At 39.3% G+C, this 19,458-nt stretch overlaps 1 protein-coding gene across 1 annotated transcript in view; it reads left to right on the top strand.

Moving 5' to 3' along the window:
* The window catches only part of HECW2 (HECT, C2 and WW domain containing E3 ubiquitin protein ligase 2), a 114,315-nt gene that overhangs the window by 33,903 nt on the left and 60,954 nt on the right, over nt 1-19,458 (top strand). Inside the window, exons 3-5 of the mRNA XM_050899757.1 lie at nt 12,847-12,941; nt 16,521-16,596; nt 18,464-18,633. Of these exons, the coding sequence (XP_050755714.1) occupies nt 12,847-12,941; nt 16,521-16,596; nt 18,464-18,633 (341 nt within the window). The remainder of the gene's footprint in view (nt 1-12,846; nt 12,942-16,520; nt 16,597-18,463; nt 18,634-19,458) is intronic.

Here is a 19,458-nt window from a genome sequence, read left to right as displayed (position 1 = left end):
AGGAAAAGGTAATAAGCTAGTAGTGCTTGCTAACGTTTGTTAGTATGAAGGTTAGATTTGTCTCTTAAGAAGTGCCAGCCTTCTGTCCAGTTGCATCAGGCTTTCTCGGCTGAAGTTTTGTTGCACTGGGAAATCCACTAGGCAATTTTGAAATATTGAGAGTCTCTATGTGCCTGGGAGGAAAAGTCTTCAGTTGAACTCCATAAGGAGTGTTGGTAGCCAAGCTCCAGATCGGAGAGCTATGCCACTCCCTTAGGCGACCAGAATTTATAGGAAGCTAAGCCACTCTGCTGTGTGCTTTTTTTTTTTAACTTATTATTATTTTTTCCTTTGTTTTTTGCTTTCTGATGAAAAGGAGCTATCTTACTATCTAAAGTATATGATCCCCTAAAGAAATTGATGTTCTAATCCTAGGATGTTGTGTCTGAGCTTGCTGGAAACTCTGATATGCCAAGCATCAAAGTGGCAATCAGTCCCAAAAGAGCTGTGAGCTGCTCTACCACCTGTTTAGCCTCACAGCAATGAATCTTCCTTCATAAATTAAAAAAAATACTCCCACTCTATTACTTCACTGTACACTGCAGTGCTGCTAACTGTAGGTCTTGGCAGAAATTTTTATTCTAATTAACTGATATAACAGCAATACATGTATTCCAAGAGGTGTTGCATACCCTGTACTATAAATAATTATTAAAACGTCTTATTTCTAGAACTCGTCATTGAATCTTGCCAAGTTACCGTACGCGTTACACAGCACATTAACAAAAAAAAAAGCTTTAATAGGGTAAAATTAAATTCAATTTCAGGAGTTCATTACAGGAAAAAATGATTGAACTGAAGATAAAGATCAAGAAAATAATAAAGATCAAGATAATTAACTTTCCTGATGTCAAAGTGTCGTGGTTTAACCCCAGTCAGCAACTAAGCACCACGCAGCCGTTTCCCCCTCCCCTTCCCAGTGGGGTGAGGAGGAGGAAAGGAAAGAAAAAAAAAAGTAAAACTTGTGGGTTGAGATAAGAACAGTTTAATAACTAAAGTGAAATATAATACTAACAATAGTAATAATGAAATATAATAATAATAGTAATGAAAAGGAATGCAACAAAAAAAAGGAAGGGGTGGGGGAGGAAAAAAAACAGTGATGCACAATGCAATTGCTCACCACCCGCTGACCGATGCCCAGTTAGTTCCCGAGCCGCAATCCGCGCCTCCCGGCCAACTCCCCCCTGTTTATATACTGGGCATGACGTTCCATGGTATGGAATACCCTTTGGCTAGTTCAGGTCAGCTGCCCTGGCTGTGCTCCCTCCCAGCTTCTTGCACACCTGCTTGCTGGCAGAGCATGGGAAACTGAAAAGTCCTTGGCTGAAGATAAGTGCTACTTAGCAACAACTAAAACATCAGGGTGTTATCAACATCATTCTCACACTAAATCCGAAACACAGCACTGTACCAGCTACTAAGAAGAAAGTTAACTCTGTCCCAGCCGAAACCAGGACACAAAGACAGTGGTATATTAAAGCAGATTAAAATATATGTTAGAAGAGTTGATTGCCTCATCTTTCTTGTACATACACTCTATCAGTATTGTCGCCAATACGGACAGTTTGACTTCAAGGATGTTTGTCTGTATCTTTTAGCTGGTTATGTGTTGCTCCATAATGTATGGAGATGAGGCTCTTAAACAACATTTTTACTTCATGTGAGTAACCTAGGCTAATGCTTCAAGAACTAGTAGTTTTGACTTAAAATCAGCTGCAACTGACTTTGCACTTTGCAAATGACTGCACTTCGCAACCAACTGATAGAAAGAGCGGAGGACATATGTTCTTTGGTCATGGTTAGCTTTACTAATTAACAGTTCTGCTGCCATACAATGAACAAGAGACAAGCAATTATGCAGCAACTGAGAACTGTAAAAAGGAATGTTTATGAGCTTAAGTTGCTATAGCACGTAGTATGGCAGACAAATATGTCACCAGTGACACTTGTGTTTCTAGTGAGAGGCCAAAAATTGCACTGAAACACTTAACTGAATTTCTGATTCCACTTTTTAAACTAGAAGGCTCCACAGATACGTGACCATGTTTGCTCAGCAAGGCTTTTTTCTTGTAGCTTACAGGTGACAAAGCAACTCTGATGCAACTATAGGCAGCTGCTTTTTTTTTTTTTTTTCCTTTCTTTCTTTTTTATTCCTCGGATCACTAAATCACAGGTCAGGCAAATGCAGCAGGTGGCTGTGCGGTTCAGGCGCAACCACAGTGTTACTGCCTCTGCGGTGCAGCACCAGGCTGGGTGTGGGAAGAGCTGTGCTGTCAGGATTCTTACCATGCTCTGCAGACACTGTCACTGCCCAGCCTGTGCCAGCCAGAGAGATGAACTTAGCTCCCCTGTTAGCCTCTTTCTCCTGCCGTGGTGCTGATGTAGTTTGTACTCTGAGTGTAGCACTGCATGTGATGCCACTGTCATAGCAAAGGAGCAAGAGGGAGAGGCAAATGGAGAGGCTAACATCCCCAGTAAATATGTGCCTGATTATTGAAGTTAAGGTATCTCTGATGCTTTAATCTACCAGTATTTTCCAAATTTTGGAAAGAACTCTGCAGTTATAGATTTCTTGTGTTTAGAAATATCTTTGCTAAGAGGCAGAATATATCAGATACAGGTCATGGTATTAGGGGTTTGTCATATTTACTCCTCACAGTAATGACATGCAACAGACCATTAGCGACTTGGCCATGCTTCTCTAGGAATGAATGGAGCAAGCAGAGAACAATCCCAGATTCAGCAGCAGTGTCCCTGAATTTTTTAAAGCAGCAGCTCCAATAAGAGGCAGCAATGTCTGGGGGACCAGCATGGACAAAATGTGTGAAAGGATCAATCTAAACTCAGCTGGAGACTAATCACAGCATAGGAATGCTAGTTGCATCCAACCTCCTGCTCTAACTGGGACTAACACTCGACCTGGTCAGCTGTGGTTTGTAAAGCACAGTATTGAAAACCTTCAAGGACAGAGATTTCACAGATGCTGTAGGTAACCTTTTCCAGTGCTGCAGTATTGTTCCAGCTAAAAAGATTTCTCTGGCATCCAATCTGAATGGCCAAAGCTTAAATTTGGGGCCATTGCCCCTTTTAAAATCTTCTGATAGAACTGGAAAGAGTTGAGTTTATAATATTTGTCTTGCCTTAACCTCCTCTTCAGCAGACTAAACAAGGCCAGCTCCTTCAGCCTCTTCTCATAGGTCACGTTTTCTCCATCCCAACCGTCTTTGTAGCCCTCTGCTGTCCCCTCTCCATTTTCTCCATGCTCTTGAACCTAGGGACCCAAAACTAGGCACAGTATTCCTCACCAGTACCCGGTAGAGGGGGACAGCAACTTCCATCTATCTGCTGGCCACACACCTTATAATGTAGCTTGTGAGATGGTTTGTTGTATTTATGATGAGGGCCTGTGCTGGCTCATATTCAATTTGGTGTCCATCCTGAGCCCAGTTCTTTTTCAGCAGCGCTGCAGCTTTGCCAGTCTGTTCAGAGGCCACGGTGATGCACGGGGTTGTTCCGCCCCTGGTGCCGAGACTTGCAAGTCTCCCTCTTGAACTTGATGACATTACTGTTGACCCGGTCCTCTAGCTATTGCTCATTCTCTGACGTGTAGAGAAGCTCCAGCAGGCTGATGGTAAGCTAGGTATATAACTGAGTTATAGCTGGGCTTATGTCACTACAGGGTTTTCTGGCTTGGAGCTGTTTCATGTTTGGAGCAGAGACAGTGCTTAATTGCCACCGCCTATATACTGCTATACCTATATGATTGGCAGGCTCCCTGCTCTACCTATGCACAAGGAGAGGAGGGAGATGTTTGCTGCAAGCCTGAGAAGCCTTGAACCAGCTCTGGCAATGAGGACTGATGATGCTCGTTAACAGAGTTACGCTGAATAACTACAATAATCCTTTAGGATTTAGTCAAAACTGGCCTGAAGTTGTCTCTCTCTTTGGCAAGAAAAGGAACTGAAGTTACTAATGTTGAGTGATAAGTTGAGATTAGTCAGCGTGCACGTTATCCCAAAGACTTTGGTTGTGTTTTTTCCCTAGCAGTGTCAGAGCTGAGGGACATTACGTATCTTTTCACCAGTAATGTAACATCTCTGTAGGGCAAAGTGCAGAGGGTGATAGCATCGCTAACAAGGCATATGCAAATGAATCTCATGCAGAAGGAGTATTTCCATTTTAATTGCATTAATGTTAATCAGTGGGAGTCAGCTGGATTAGGCCTCAGATTCCTTCTGCAATCCTCAGATTTCTATCTTTTAAGAAAAGCATCTTATGCCTTAATTTGGGAAGCTGTTTTTCCTTGAGCATAATTGCAAACTTACTAATAGTTTCACTGAGGTCTGTGGAATTTATGCTTATGTTTAAAGGTAGGCCTTGGATAAGCGTTTTTCTGAATTTTGCATTACTGTGTATCTGCAGTCTTGTAACTCAATATTCCAGTCATTCCATTTATTCCTCTTAAAATTCCTCCCTATGGATTCAGCATCTCCTATTTCCAAAGCAAGTAACATGTAAAGGCATAGTTTTCCATCTGCTCTATTCAGATCAAGCAACCTGCAGAAAGAAGGGCAGGGAGAGTCTCATCATCTTTATACTAAAAACAGACATTAATTCCCCTCAAAGCATCCAAAATAAACAAAACAAGGATGATCAAAGAAAACTCTGACTTGCTTTAGACAAAAATCAACACAAAAAATTCTGTAGACTCTACCCTGAGAAGGGAGAATGAAAGGAATCAGCTGTGAAATAATGAGAAATGAACTTAATGTATTCCAGAAATACAGGCAGCCTCTGAGGGGAGTGGCTGAGGAAAGGGAAGGGGAGAAGACTATGCAAAGGAGAAAGAAAATACTTGAAAAGTACAAAGTCCAGCTCACCATCACAAACAGCTGGTGTCCTTAAGCTGTCACCTCAAGACAAAGTGAGTGGCTCTGAACTGCAGAGCCAACCAGTACGGAGGCAGGTGTTCCTCTTTCTTTTCCCTGGGGAAGGAGCAGAAGTGCCATGTAAGCATGAAAGGGAACTCAGTCATTTAGAGATTCAAGAAGGTGAATTTGAGCATCAATATGCCTGAGATGCTGTTTCCTTACTCACGTAATAGAGGTGGCTTTAAAACATCCTACTTTGAGGCTTGCTGAAATGGGGGGAAGGAAAACAATGACTCACTAGACAACTCCGTCAAGTTGTTTGCTGTGTAAACTACAGAAGGATTGCTAAACATGGTCGCAGCTCTACAAACACTTTTCATCCTTCTCCTGTAAAAGGAAAGAACAAGTTCAAGGAGTGGTATTCTGAACAAGTGGCAATAGCGTGAAGGTGCAACACAGCTTAATGCTTTCACATTTGGTACGGTCATCTGGTATTTAGCATGGCATCAGACTGTTCAGGTCCTTAAGTACGTCAGGACCTTTAGTTTCTGGTGCAAGAGAGGCTGCAGTTGCCCCAGGAGTGATTTTAGATGGCAGAGTGTTTCTCTGGGTGTAGCAGTCTGTGAGCTTGGGACAGCAGGGGCTCCCTTTGGGGCATCGTGGTAGAACAGAGATGATGGTATTCCTTATGGAGAACAGAGCTAGCAGAAAGATGGAGTGAAATGATCCATGGAAAGGCTAGTGATAGAAAAAGCATGTGAAAGGAAGCTTGGGTTTGCTCAAGCAAAAAAAAAAAAAAAAAGCTGCTGCTCATTTATAAACTGCGGCTTCTAAGTCAGTTTTCTGCAATATGGGGAAGGACGCGTCATGTCAGAGGTGCCATGGGAGGGAGATTCAGTATAGTACAGTCACTGTCATGCAACAGGTAACGGGTGCTTACGCACTTCCATATGCAAAATCCCCAGAAGTTAAAAGCTGTACATGCTCTAGCAGGTAAGACAGGCCAGGGGCTATTCTCTGCTGCTGGGAGCAAGTGACATAGCATGGCTTGCACCCATGCAGCCAACCCTTCCCCCTGTGTCAGGGATGCATGGTCACCGTTCAGCAGTATGGATGGTTGTGTGCTTGCACTTGAGTCCCTACCATGGTCCTGCCTGGTTTATTAGTACAGGCATAGGCCAAGAGCCTCTTTTGAGACTGTATTGGACTTGTATTTATAAGTTATAGCCTTGGTCCCATGAGTATTAATTACAGTATCCACAAGAAACACCTTCACCTACTTTACCTATAGTGTAATGTCTTTGTTGTTATTTATAACATTCGATGTCAGTCATTACTGTGAGTAGAATAGAAATATATTGATTTGCATATATTTTCTTTACTGATGCTGTGGTTTTATGTCTTGAGCAGTAATCCACAGTGGCAGCTGTTGGGATTCATCCAGAGACTGCCAGTCTTGTCACATCAATCATTTCAAAATCACCCTTGGGATGTTTGTCATTAAATTACTTCTGGTGCCACACTGCGGTACTCGGATGCAGTGACTGCACAGATGCTGTCTGTTTTGTACTTAAAATCTTGGGTTTGTGGCATGAGTAGACTATGAGATATATTCAGAAAACGTGGTAATATATGCGTTTGCATTACACTGGTATCATGTTACAAGGGAGGTTTTGCGTGGAGTTCTCTGTATTCAGTCCCTATTTCCATGAAATTATAAGTTTTGCAAAAATAGTGTATTGAGACTGAAACTGCCATACTTTGTAGCTAGCAGAGCGGACTCCCAGCTCCCTTTTTTGTTAAAAAAGCTAAAGATATTGAAGGGAAAAAAAAATCAGTTTAATAATTGAACTTGATGTGCTTTTAGCTTTTAAGGGCTGCTGTAGCAAAGAGTTGTTGTTACTAGATATGAGCACAGTTGAGTATTTTTAGTAGTTTTGACCAAAATAGTAAGTGTTAATGAATGTTCTATCAACATAATTCATTACTTGTATTCAGTCTTTATATTTTTTGACCATTTAAATTAAGTTCTATAAAGGCCATGGTTTTCTCACATGGAATTGTTCTGAGCCTGGAACACTCGTCTGTGTAGCACCCTGCAACCAGCACCCTTTCAGTGGTCTGTCTGGGGGCTCACGGTTATTGTCCCTACCCTATTTATAAACACATTCACTGAGTTAGAAATACTTCTGTTATTCTTCTGCTATTTATATCTGTTGTCTCTTAACAGCTATTTTTGAGTATCACAAATAACTGAAACAGGATCAGGTCTTGTATTTTTTTTACACTTGTGGCAAGCCTTGTTGACTTCCTTAAGCACATAATATCCCCAGCGTTTTGTTTTAAAGGTTAGATTATAATTAAATACTTTGCCAAACTGGTATATAATAGGCAATGCTCATGACTGTAAATAAGAATGTCTCAGAGTGACAGCAAAGTGAGTGGGGCTGGCAGGGATAGGTAGGCTCTGTTCTCTGAACAACCGTTTTTCCAAGTAGTTTCCTTTGAAGCAGATTAGATGAAGAGAGACCACTGGGACATAAACATTTTCTGTTATTGATCCTAGTTTATCTAAAAAGCTTTCTATAAGTCTGCTTAAGTCACTTTCTAGGGTTTTTTAAATCATTCCTTCTGTAAAATAAATTCCATGATATACCTGCTGAGGGAGATGGCAAGTACCCGGAGGCAGCCAGCTTTGGCACTTATGTTCTGCTGCTGTGTTTGCTATGCTGTGCTGTTCCCAGTAGGAAATAATTGAAAAAGTACATGGTTAAAGTGATGCAGAGAATAGAATGCTAAATGTCCAAACAAAAAGGTTATGTTTACTGAACTGTCATGCTAAGGAAAAGAAATTCAACTGGCAGGACGTACAGAGCACTTCTGAATTCCTGCAGTTGTCTATGAGGTGTTTGGGTTCATCTGGGAAAAATTAGGGTTTAAGCCAGTGCCTTTTCCCTGGATTGCATCTCCCTTTATAGCTTTGTAAAGCCTGAATGTGAGTGACTTAATTTGTTCTAGTGACAAAGTTTTCTTAAATAAGTTTCGTGGAACATGCTTTCATATTTTTCAGATGAGTTTATGTGATGTCAGCTTTTTCCTCATTGAATGTTGGAGGGCATATGTTTATATCTGTAGAGAGCCATGGATTCAGCCCAAGTAACTTCTGGCATCTAGCTGCCATGTCCAGGAAGCATTAGCTGCTGTGCAGTTTCCATACCGTTAACCAGGAGCACTGTTTATCTCCATGGACTGTTATAACCCAGCTAGGATTTCACTTGTCTTTTGGAGGTGGCTCTGCCTATCCCTTCTCAATGGAGTGTGGGGTGATTCCACCTCTAATATAGGCGTTTCATTTGACTAGGGTATACCTGGAGCAAACTGTTCTTACAGCAAACACATTGTTTTCCTGAATTATCAGTCTCCTGGAAAGAATGCATTCTTCTAGAATTATGTTCATGTGTTTATGTATTCCAACTTTATGTATTCTGAGTATCTTTCTGTTCTAAAGCAATTTTTTGATGGGCAAAGTTAAAATATTAAAGGCAGTAATTAGGTAGTTAAAGTGGGGGACTTTGGGGAATTAGTGATGTTTTAAAAGCAAGCTATTATTTGGTGTAAGTTGATCTCTTTATTATTGAAGAGGCAAGAGTGTATGGTCCATAGAGGGAAGTACAATGCTATAATTTCATGCAGGAGTTCTTCTGAAATTCAAATGTCAATGTTTGAGTCCCAGAAACCTTTGTTAATTCCAACATTTTTATGTAATGGACCTGAGCTATAAAACTGTGGTTATAAAATGATAACAGCTATTGGCTTTTAAAGAAGGGGATTATGGTTTTACAGAGTGTTCAGATTAACATATATATCACACAGTCATATAAAAAGTGATGACTTTTAAAGAATCATAGATACCCCAATTTCATTTGTGTCTTATTTTAAAATGAAGAAGGTATTTCTTGCAGTCTCTATGGTGTCTGGAGGAATGTCAATGACAATGGGGTGTGTGTGGTATCAAGAACACAGAGCTAGGTACAGTAATTTTTTTCCCTCATGATTGAAAATACTTTTTATTCTGAAATGTCATATTTTTCTTTAATGAAATGTCATATTTTTCTTTAATGAAATGTCATATTTTTCTTTAATGAGACAGCAAATAGTCCTGTGGTCAGGTACAGATGTCTTTCCCTTGCTGGATTTACTGCTATTAAATTTTTCATTACAGATCACATACAAAGCAAGCTAACTAACTTGTTGAGGGAAAAGAAGTAGGAAAGAAAAAAAGAAAAGTGCAAGTTTTCCCCTAAAGGAAACACATGAAAGCAAGGTGGCAGGAGAAATGAAAGAAACTGGGAAAACTCTGTAGGTGACACAAGCTATTGTGCCGTTTATAGTATGGAACAGTTCAGAGGAAGCCTGTATATTAATATGGTATTGAACTCAACTCTCTACATATTAAAATCCTGTTTATAGATAATTGAACTTACTGTTTCTGAAGAGGTCTGTGTATTTATGGGGTCTTAGTTATAGGTAGTAGGCTGAGATGTGTTCTATCAGGAACAGCCACAGATACCTATTTTCAATATATCTGGAGCTCAGGAATCCATCAGTCATCAAGAAAAAACTATTCTAATCAACATTTTTTCTGATAACACAGTTCAAGAAATGTCAAAAAGCTAGATCCTTAGCTGTTTTGAACCGATAGGGTTCCTCTGAGATTTCTATTACAGTTAAGTATTAACTGCAGTTTCTAGCATAATTAGCCATGAAAAAAAATTACTTAGCTGTCTCTGGTCCTATGAAGGGATTGTATTCATGCTATGTACAAGGTCCAGTCTTGCAAACCCGTATTCACCTTGGCAACACCTGCATGCATGTGATTGGTAGCCCATTTTTCAATTTCATGCTGAATTTCAGGCACAGCTTCTCTTGTCTTAATCCCATCAACACAATGCTAACAGCAAGTCTGCCGTTCCTGTGTGTAGTGCTGTATAAAGCCCAAACTAAATCAATGCTGCTTCTGTTGGGAAGTTGGAGAAAAAGTCTCCATGTCGTGTTTTTAAGTGCTCTGCTTTTTCTCATTATTTCTAGCAATTAGTCCTGAAGATTTTTTTTTTTAAATTTAGTTTATATGAAAGGGATCATCAGATCTATTTCTTGAATCAAACATTATTTTCTTCTATCATCAGCCACATACAGATATTGAAAAGTACTGTACACTCGTAGAAGTCATTGAGAGAAAGAAATCTGAGGATGCAAAGCTCATAGCATTGCATTTCAGCCTTTAGGGGAATGTACATGTCAGTGTAGTGGGAATATATAACAAACTTCTGTCCACCATCATGTTATGGACTGTCTGTGGATAGAAGCAGCAGCTGATAGCCTTTCCATTGCTAGGTTCTTTTAGGAAGTGATGAATTGGGAGAAGATAGTCAGCAACAACAGACTGAATAAACAGCAGCTCCAGAAACTCTCTGAAAAAAAAGTTTGGGTCGCAATAAAGCTGAGCAATGTAGCTGGAAAGCAGAAGTCTTGGTGGAATGGTTCATTGTCTTACCATGCTCTCATGTAGTCATAATACGTTCACAGTGTGAGTAAGAGATGCTCAAGATTTGAATTCTGGTTACTTAATATGTGCATTTTACAATGTGGAAGAGTCCAGCTCTTGGTATAAATCCTGCCAACTTTCGCAAGTGCTGAAACTCCAATTTTATGTGAGCTAGAAATTCTTGTGTGTCTATTTGGATACAAGCATTGTTGGTAGGTCAACAGAATTGCTCAGTTTAGGAAGAACCTTCAGGTCCTGACCTGTAATTTTTAGGTCTGATAAACCTTTGTAGGTGATGAGAAATCCTGTCTGCATTTTGAATTTTGCTGTAAAGCTTGTGGTAAATAGAGCATGTTTTGACTGTGTGTGAACTCAGCTGTGAGGAGGAGGAAGTGGGATCAGCAGCTCCTGCACCTCATAAGTCCCTGGAGGCGCTGTCAGCCAGACACTTTCCTTTGAAGGGTAGTTCTGAGGTGCCGCCTCTTTGTTCTGGGAGGAAGATAGTAAATAAATGTTGACCTATAACTGCAGCAAATTTAAAAATAAATAAATAAATAATCCTTTTTGGCTGAGCAGGCTTGCAGGATGGATTTCTGCTCCTTCTGGGTAGGGATAAGTGGGTATTTTATCTTGCAGTGATGAAATACCTCAGCCCTCAAGGAATCGTATAGTATGTGTCTCAAAACCTTATACAAAACGTTGCAGTTTTGTACTTTAGGACTACCGACATATTGTTAAACCAAGTCAGAGGAATTGAACTGCTAAGACCTTAATGTGCATCCTCTGGTCTGTCTGAACTGGCTGCTGTAATTTCTGCCTGCCTGTGGCCATTGCTGTCTGCCTGTGGCCATTTCTGTACCCAGAGGTAAACCCTCATCAACCTCACACAGAAGCGTTACCCCAACGGAGAAGGAAAACAGAGGCATTGTTCCAGATAGGGAAAATCCCACAGGATCAAGGGTAGCCATAATTATAGCTGTTCTGCTGGGTTGGAAGAATGCAGAGGAACAACAGTGGAGGTCAGGCTTTGATTAAACATAATACTCTTTTGTTTGCAGTAAATGCAGTTTAGCAAACAAAGCTTTATTCAGTGGGACCAGAAACATGGTGCAACATTTACCTTCCTGTGTTCCACTATGAAGTGCTTCAAGCTTCCTTCAGATATGTGTCATGCGGTTTCTTTCAAAGCCTGACAAGAAGCATCCTAATAGCAAATGTCTCAGTAAGCCTTTTTCATAGCTGATTATATTGAAATAGTAGCAAAAATACAAGCTGCCGAATTAGGTAAGTTACTTTTTTTGTCTGCTAAGTAACAGAAGGACCCAACACATAAAGAGGAGATAACCAGCTGCTCTATTCTTAATTTCCTGTTGAAGTATTTCTGAAGACAGATCACTGAATGATGGATCCTACTTGTGTAGAATGAGCTTTCAGGAATACACTGAACAGCATGTTAATAGCTTTCCACCATGATCAGCCATACTTGCATCTCCACTCCTACCAGAATGTCAGAATATCTGTAGGGCTAATGTCCAAACTTTAAGAGCTTGAATTTTGTAGTATTTTGTCTCCTTCTCAAGTTGTGTCTGTTTATTCTCTTATTTTACCAGGATCAGGGGTATTTTTGGTTTGGCATACTAAATGATAGCAAAAGGTTTGAAAGGTCACACAAAAAGGGAAATCTTATCAGTCGGGATCTGCAGGAGTTAATACAAGATGCAGTACTTTTAAACATTTTCATCACTGGTTTGAAAACCACCTATGTGTATAAGGCTGTAGAGAGAGGTCTCCATTTTCATATGATTAAGTACTTTAAGAATAAAACATGTGTAATTATTTTTTGATTTGCAACCTACAAATCTGCTGAAAAATAATAATTCACATTAACCCTATTATATTGAAATGGACTTGTCTTCAGAGATCAATACTGATCTCATTTCCTTCCCTCCGGACCCATACAAAAGCGGTTTCATGTGAACTGTTCATGTGAATACTTAGATGTTTCTTACCCAAAAGTGACCATGGACATCCCACTGCAAGAACTGGGAAAAAATGAGCTGTTGTTTTTTTACTGACTGAGTAGAAATCTAGTTAAAATTTAAAATAAAAAAAAAAAAAAAGGCAGCATTTACAAGCTCTTTAGCTAAAAACTCTATTCAGACTTTCTTTGAGACAGGTTTCCAATTTTCTACAGGTTGAGAGAAAATATATTTCAGTTACAGTTACTGTGTGCTTTTACAGCGAAAACGTATCAGTCAACTGCCCAAACTCAGACTCCATGGACAGAATTGAACTATGACTCCCCATATGCACGTGTTCCTTTCCTTGTCTCTCTTTTGTCTAGGGTCAGTCATGAAGGGTTTAATGCGATTTTTGTTTTGTTTTCAGCTGAAATAAAGATCTGTTTTAAATACTACCATGGTGTTAGTGGAGCCCTCCGAGCTACTACTCCATGTATCACTGTGAAAAACCCTGCTGTGATGGTAAGTTTAGCCTATTTGTTCATTGTATTTGTATAAGATGATAATATTAACTGTCAGACAAACCTATCAATATAAGTCTCCTAGTTTTACCGTTGACTGCAATTTTTTGCAAAAAATTACATTGCCTGACAAAAAATCACCAAAATTGGGAAATGCTTTTCATGGTTTTGTATTGTTTGTCATAAAATAACAGTAAAAACTCACTGAGCTTAACTGAAATCTTTTATGCTAAGAATTTGATTTTGCTTGCTTTCAATTTTGAGCCTTACAGATTGCTGTAATTTAATACCATAATAGAAATTTTTCACACTGGCTATATAACTCAAACTGAATCCTTACCAAAAGTCTTCATTTCTTCTTATTTGTTAATATTAAAAATGAAATTGTTGCTGAGATAGCAGTTGTTAGTATAAAACTGAACCTGGACAAAACTCTGCTCTTGCAAAAATTATTGAATTTTTTGAGTGTTCATATACCATTGAAATTTAGTAATTCTCTGACTATTGAGAATTATTGTTGTCTTACTATGCTTTCATTATGAGACTTGTTCTTTTGAAACACTGAAAGTTTTAGAGGAGATTTTTTGGTTGTTTAAATAAGTAGTGGAAGAAGAGCCTTCCAAACTTGTATCCAGGTGCTTTTGATGGAAGTAATTTATCTAATAGGTTAGCTTTTCAGTTGACATGAAGTTTCACAGTGCATTTGATTCATTGATATTAGCTGCCAAATACTTAAGATCACGTCTGTCAGGATGGTGTCCTGACAACTGCAATGTTGAAGATACTGTAGAGCACAAGTTATTCAGACTGAATAGCTTGTATTCTGATCCTGCATTTTTTCAGCATTGTATATTACATACAAGTGCATGCTATGCCTATATGATACTACGTGTGCTATACTAGACTTTATATCTCATTATACCAAATGTTTTTTCTTTCTCTTAGAATTACAGACCTAGCTGATAGCATCATTTAAGTGTCAGATGTTTGTCAGATCTGACTGAATAATACTGTTTCGCAGCAGGCTTATGAACTCTTGATATTTTACAGAAGAAAATGTGTTACAGTTAATGAGCTTGACAGCAACTGTCTTTAATATCAATTTATAAACTAAAGACAGTAAGGTAGCCTGATTTTGAACAAAGGAAAAAATGCATCTCAAAATAACCCTTAAAATGGGCTATGTGCTGTACTATATCATTACTGAGAAGCAGAATGATTATATTGGATGGAGAAACCATTTGAACTTGTGTGTTTTCTTGGCCTTGTCATACTAGCCACCAATATTTTTGAGATTCATTGCACAAAAGGACATCTGAACTTCTGTCTTTGAATATCCATTTATTTACTTGGTAGCTACCTGAAGACCTGTCTTTGAGTCATTGGTCAATCTTGAGGGGTTAACCGGCTGTTGCTATTTAAATTTCTTTCCTTTGAAAGGTAACGTAGGGTCATGGGTATTGTACAGAATTTATACACCTGCTGAAAGGTGTAATTTTATATAAACGTTTTTGTTTGTGCTAACAGTACAGACTGCCAGTGATAGTGAGCGATTAGTTTTCCTGATGAGAATGTCATACGAGCCTTCCTAAAAATATCATATTGAGTTAGTTGTACGTAACTATACCTATTGTTAAATGTTAATACCTCACACCATTTTCATGGTTTTGGTGCTGAGCTTAAGCACTGTGCAGTAGAGAATACTTTGTTCTCTTGGCACTGGTCGTGTCATTTGTCACAGAAGTGCTGTTTGTGGAAGTGGTAAGAGAGTCATGGCATGCCCACTCCCTTTTTTTAAGCTGCAGTAAATTACCTGCTTACTTGGATCATTCTGCGTTTTCGCTTTACGTGGTTGGCTGGGAGACATGTTTCTGGCTTTCCTCATACTGATGGGATATCACACCAGGCATTTCAGTCCATCTTATTTTTGGATAAGCAGCTAACATTCTGTTGTGTTCATTTGAACTACTGGAAATACAAGGCCTGATCTAGCATTCAGAAACACTGTGTTACACCAGATGAGATAGCCTTTGTAGTGCAAAAATCTAAGCACGTATGCTGGGATGAAATTTTGTACTTGGCACAGAAAAATTGAAATTGCTGTTCATATCATAATGGAACAGGAAAAGGTTATATAGCAAAACCATGGAAGTGCTAGGGAACAGTTACAATTCATTTTATTATAGCTGAATTGTGGGCAAATCCTATTTTCTATAAAATGAAGTAATGATTAGCAATGTAAACAATACTATTCAGAGTCCGTGATGTAGCAGAAAAATAGGTGTAGAATGAGGAAGGCCTTTTTGTTGATGAATAACATTTTAAACAAGAAAACAATGCATATTAGAATAAGCCCAAAAGAGTAGACTAGAATACATAGCATTCCTCTGGCCTTCCCTGGGCAGTGTCACCATCCCAGGGGGATGCATCCCTTGCTGCCTCCAGGGAAATCTGTCTGTAGATGAGGGGATGCTGATCCAGCTGGAATTAACCCATTGCTTTTGATGCCCTCATAATTTTACTACCAGCTGTCACCACTTATGCATCCATATAAAGTGACTGGCGTAATGATGTCCTGCTGGGTGGGAAAGGGATAGTTTCGAGCACTCTGGTGAGAATCTTCCTGCCCTGAGAACGAGTGTGCATCGTGAAGCCAGCAGTGAGGGAAGGGAATGGGCTGGTTGGTGAGCGGTGACACTTGCTGGCATGGTGTGTTCCCTCACAAGACCGCCGAGGCCCATGGGGACGTCAGGCACCAACGTCATTGCTGTTTCTTCATCGCTTTGTTTGACTGCTTATATGTACGAAGTATTCGAGTTTTGCAATGGGAAAAATTCTGTATGTTTGCTAATTCCGATGAAATTCCAATGTGCTTGCTGATCATCGTGGGAAATATTTGAAAACTAATGATATTAAATAGCTTAAAGCAATATAAAAAGGAATCATTACGGTTTTGGTTAATGCAAAGCGGGTTCCTTGCAGCTACCATGGCTCCAGAATAATTTGTCAGTCCAGTAACTTCAAACAACTGTTCAGCTGCTCAAAACTGCTTTACATGCTTCATCTACACACATAGGTGTGTGAGTTCTTATTCAGCTTATTTTTTTTATTGTTCAATAGATCAAATGACTTCCTGTTCTATCACTAATATTAATCCCCAGCACTGTGTTTGGCTGAAGCTTTTTTGTCAGGCTGTGTCACCTCTTCTGCCTGGGAGTGAGTGCAGTGCCTACCTGGAGAACCATTTGACTTTAAAGATAGCTCCATTGATGTCTTCGTGATAGATTATTCAGCTGGATGCACATCTCTGTCTTGAAAGACAAATTCTTCTGCTAGTGGAAAGAGCTAGACATCTTCTGTTTGGAAGGTTCCAAGTACTGGTGTATTAGCACTGCGTGGCATAAATAACAGATATTTTCCTAGAAACAAATGCTGTAGCTCTGCCTGTCCATGGTAATAGGCAGTAGTTGGTCAGATTCTTCCCCTGCATACTACCTTACAATTGCATTATCATCCTCAAGCATGTACAAAGCAGACGAAAAATTCTGTGGTATATTTCATTTTTTTTTCTCCTCTTCAGATGGGAGTAGAAGGCACGGATGAAGGTACTTCTGGAGCCCAGCACTCTAGGAAATTAGTCAGCTTTACCCTGTCAGGTAAAAAACAGCACTACTCTGTGTTTTACAAATTATTGCTAAAAAAAAATTGCTGTTTTAAATAACATCAAAGATGAACACTTTTCTTCATTAGCCTCTGTAGGAGCACACTCTAGTGGCTTAAAAGATGTCATTTCTTTAGAACTTCTGTTTGTTGAAAACAAGCCAGAATCATGAATCTCCAGGAGTGAAAGAAATGGATTTGATGGATCCCAGCATGAAAAATTTGGAGAAATTTCGAGTTTGCACAAGGGACAGTTCCTCTCAGATAGAAGAGTGGAAAACTTAGCCTCTAAGTAAAATACAAGCTGGTTCCATCACTCTGAAGTAGTAAAAAAGCAATGGCTGCAAATGGTGGTTTAGAAAGGAAAAAAATCTTGTAATAGAGCTAAGCTGTCACTACAGCAAAATAGTTGTAGGGGTACAATCTACCAGCTTCACTTGTTTTGATTAGCACTTTATTCCACAGGAAGTCTTGTGTGAGACTAAAGCATATTCAGCTTGAGCAAAGACAGAAGAAATTTTCTTCTGAATCTTGAAGAGCTGACAATGAAAACATTTAGAGATTGTAGGGGTAGAGCAGAAAAAACCCCCGCTTTTTGAAATGGTCTTTCAGCAGTTATCTGGGATAGAGCTGATAGGTTGTGTAGACTCAGAGAGAGTACTATAAAAATAATTGTTTTGTGAATTCTGAAAAACCTATTGTGTTTAATAGGAGGTTGTGACTCAGCCTGAGGAGTCCCCTAAATTAATTTTGAAAGGTATATCGACTGATAGGTCTGTAACGTATTTCCCAGAACACTTTTTGGTTGCTCATTTGCCTGTGCAAAGTTGTTACTTTTAAAGGCAATTACCCTTTATTTCATGGTATTTCTACTGTGTGGCTTAATTTTGAACATTGGGTAGGACTTTTTTTTTTTCTTATTATTGAATCCACAGGCGCGGCATTTCATTTTAGTGCAGTGAATTTTGCCTGCATGTATAAACTGCTCATCTAAGTATGTATGTGCCAGTTGCATTAGAGTCATGGAGACTGCATGCAGCATATTGGAGTACGTAATGGAGAAAGACACAAAAATCTTGTGCTTCAGCAAACCAGAGAAATATTTTACAGTTAATTTAAAATCTAATATTAGATTAAAAAACCCCTCTTTCTTTTTGTTCTTGTTGAAACTTGTGCTATCATTAAAGTCCTTAGGCATGAGAATATGCGCTTCAGGAAATGATTATTTGTTGTTGCAAGTCGCAAGGGCTGCAGTACTGAGGTTTCCCTAAGAAAAAGAAGTATTTTCAGAAAACTTTGCCTCCTTTTATATGAGATAGGTTATCTTCTTCTAAGTTGGGAGAAAGTGTGCATCATAGTCCAGAGCAACCTTGATAATGAGTATTCGAAGTTATGTTTATCAAAGTCTCAACTTTGGGAAAGTGTGAGTTCACTACATTACTTCCCATACAGTTCTTTATTGTAGCCCCTTCCCCTTACCCAGAAATAGAGCAAGTACTGTGTGGTGGTTTTTTTGTGTTTTTTTATTTTTCTTAAGAGTGGAAATACCTTACATGCTGAGAAAAACATTTGTAGGTGAGCTACAAGTTCATGCTTTTTGTTTTACAAATGACTGGAGGCTAAAGTGTAAATGAGGATGTTGGTACCTTTCCTCCCTATAGTCTCTTGGGAAAACAATTGACTTCCTGCTTTAACTATCTTCTGTACACTGGATCCAGTTAATGTATGAGTAATTTTAAGTTGCTTTATTTAGTAGTTTATGGTGAATTGATTTCCGGGGTAATATTTCAGGAATGCACTACTTTGTGAACTAGCTGTAATTTACTCAATTCCTTTTTCCTTCCTTCTTTTTTTGCTTTACAGATATTAGAGCAGTTGGACTTAAAAAAGGCATGTTCTTCAACCCTGATCCTTATCTAAAGATGTCCATTCAGCCAGGCAAGAAGAGTACATTTCCTACATTTGCTCATCATGGCCAGGAAAGAAGGTCGACTATCATCAGTAACACAACTAATCCTGTTTGGCACAGAGAGGTAATGTATCCCTTTTGAGAGCTGTCTGCCAGCTGATGCAGTGTACCAGGCTTGTATTTTCTCTTTATGCATTAGTCCTTACTCTCTGAAGACTGTGAGCTTAATTTTGTAGCTAGTTATTTAAACTGACACAGAAATTGTAGTAATTTTAGGAACCCTGTTGTTGGATAGAAATGGCTATCGTCTGTGTATTTAAGCTGTGTATTTAAGCTGCACTGCTGTGAGGTTTTCATTCCCTTCTCTGCTAACAAGAGTTGAACTCACTCAACAGCCCTGTAGATTTCTTGAAACTGCAAAAATAAATTAATTAAAATGGATTATATGTTGTGAGAAGACTCTTTAAGAAAAGGTACAATAAGTGAGCATTTATGCTCAGTGATTGCAACACCTGTTCATTTGGAAATGATATTCTCATTGTGCATAGCAGGTGGCAAACTTTCGTTTTGTCAGGCAGAGGGGATACTCTTTGGTGTAGCCTCTGTATGCACTGCTGCAGGAAGGAAAGCCGAGGGAGGCATTACAGCACTACTCAGCAAGGGGGGGAAAAAAGGCAGTTTGGCAGAAGCCAGTTTTCCAGATGTGTTTATATTGGGTAAACTGCGCAGGTCTCAGAGAAGCAACTCAGTCCCACAACTGTCTTTGAGCACAGAAGAGCCAGGCTGTGCCTTTGAAGATAAATGTTTATGTGGGAGACAAGGTGAAAATACTGACACAAGTCCATAACCCTTTGAGGATCGGTGAGCAGCGTTCTTGATCTGCGCCTGTTTTCTCATGAGCAAGATGCCTGTACTGTGTTTGATGAATGTTAATCTGTTCTTTAGGAAG

Source organism: Gymnogyps californianus, chromosome 7, assembly GCF_018139145.2.
Source record: "Gymnogyps californianus isolate 813 chromosome 7, ASM1813914v2, whole genome shotgun sequence".
In the NCBI taxonomy this organism is placed as follows: Eukaryota; Metazoa; Chordata; class Aves; order Accipitriformes; family Cathartidae; genus Gymnogyps; species Gymnogyps californianus.
The sequence above is the reverse complement of the archived record's forward strand: the minus strand, read 5'-3'. Positions and strand labels throughout refer to the sequence as shown.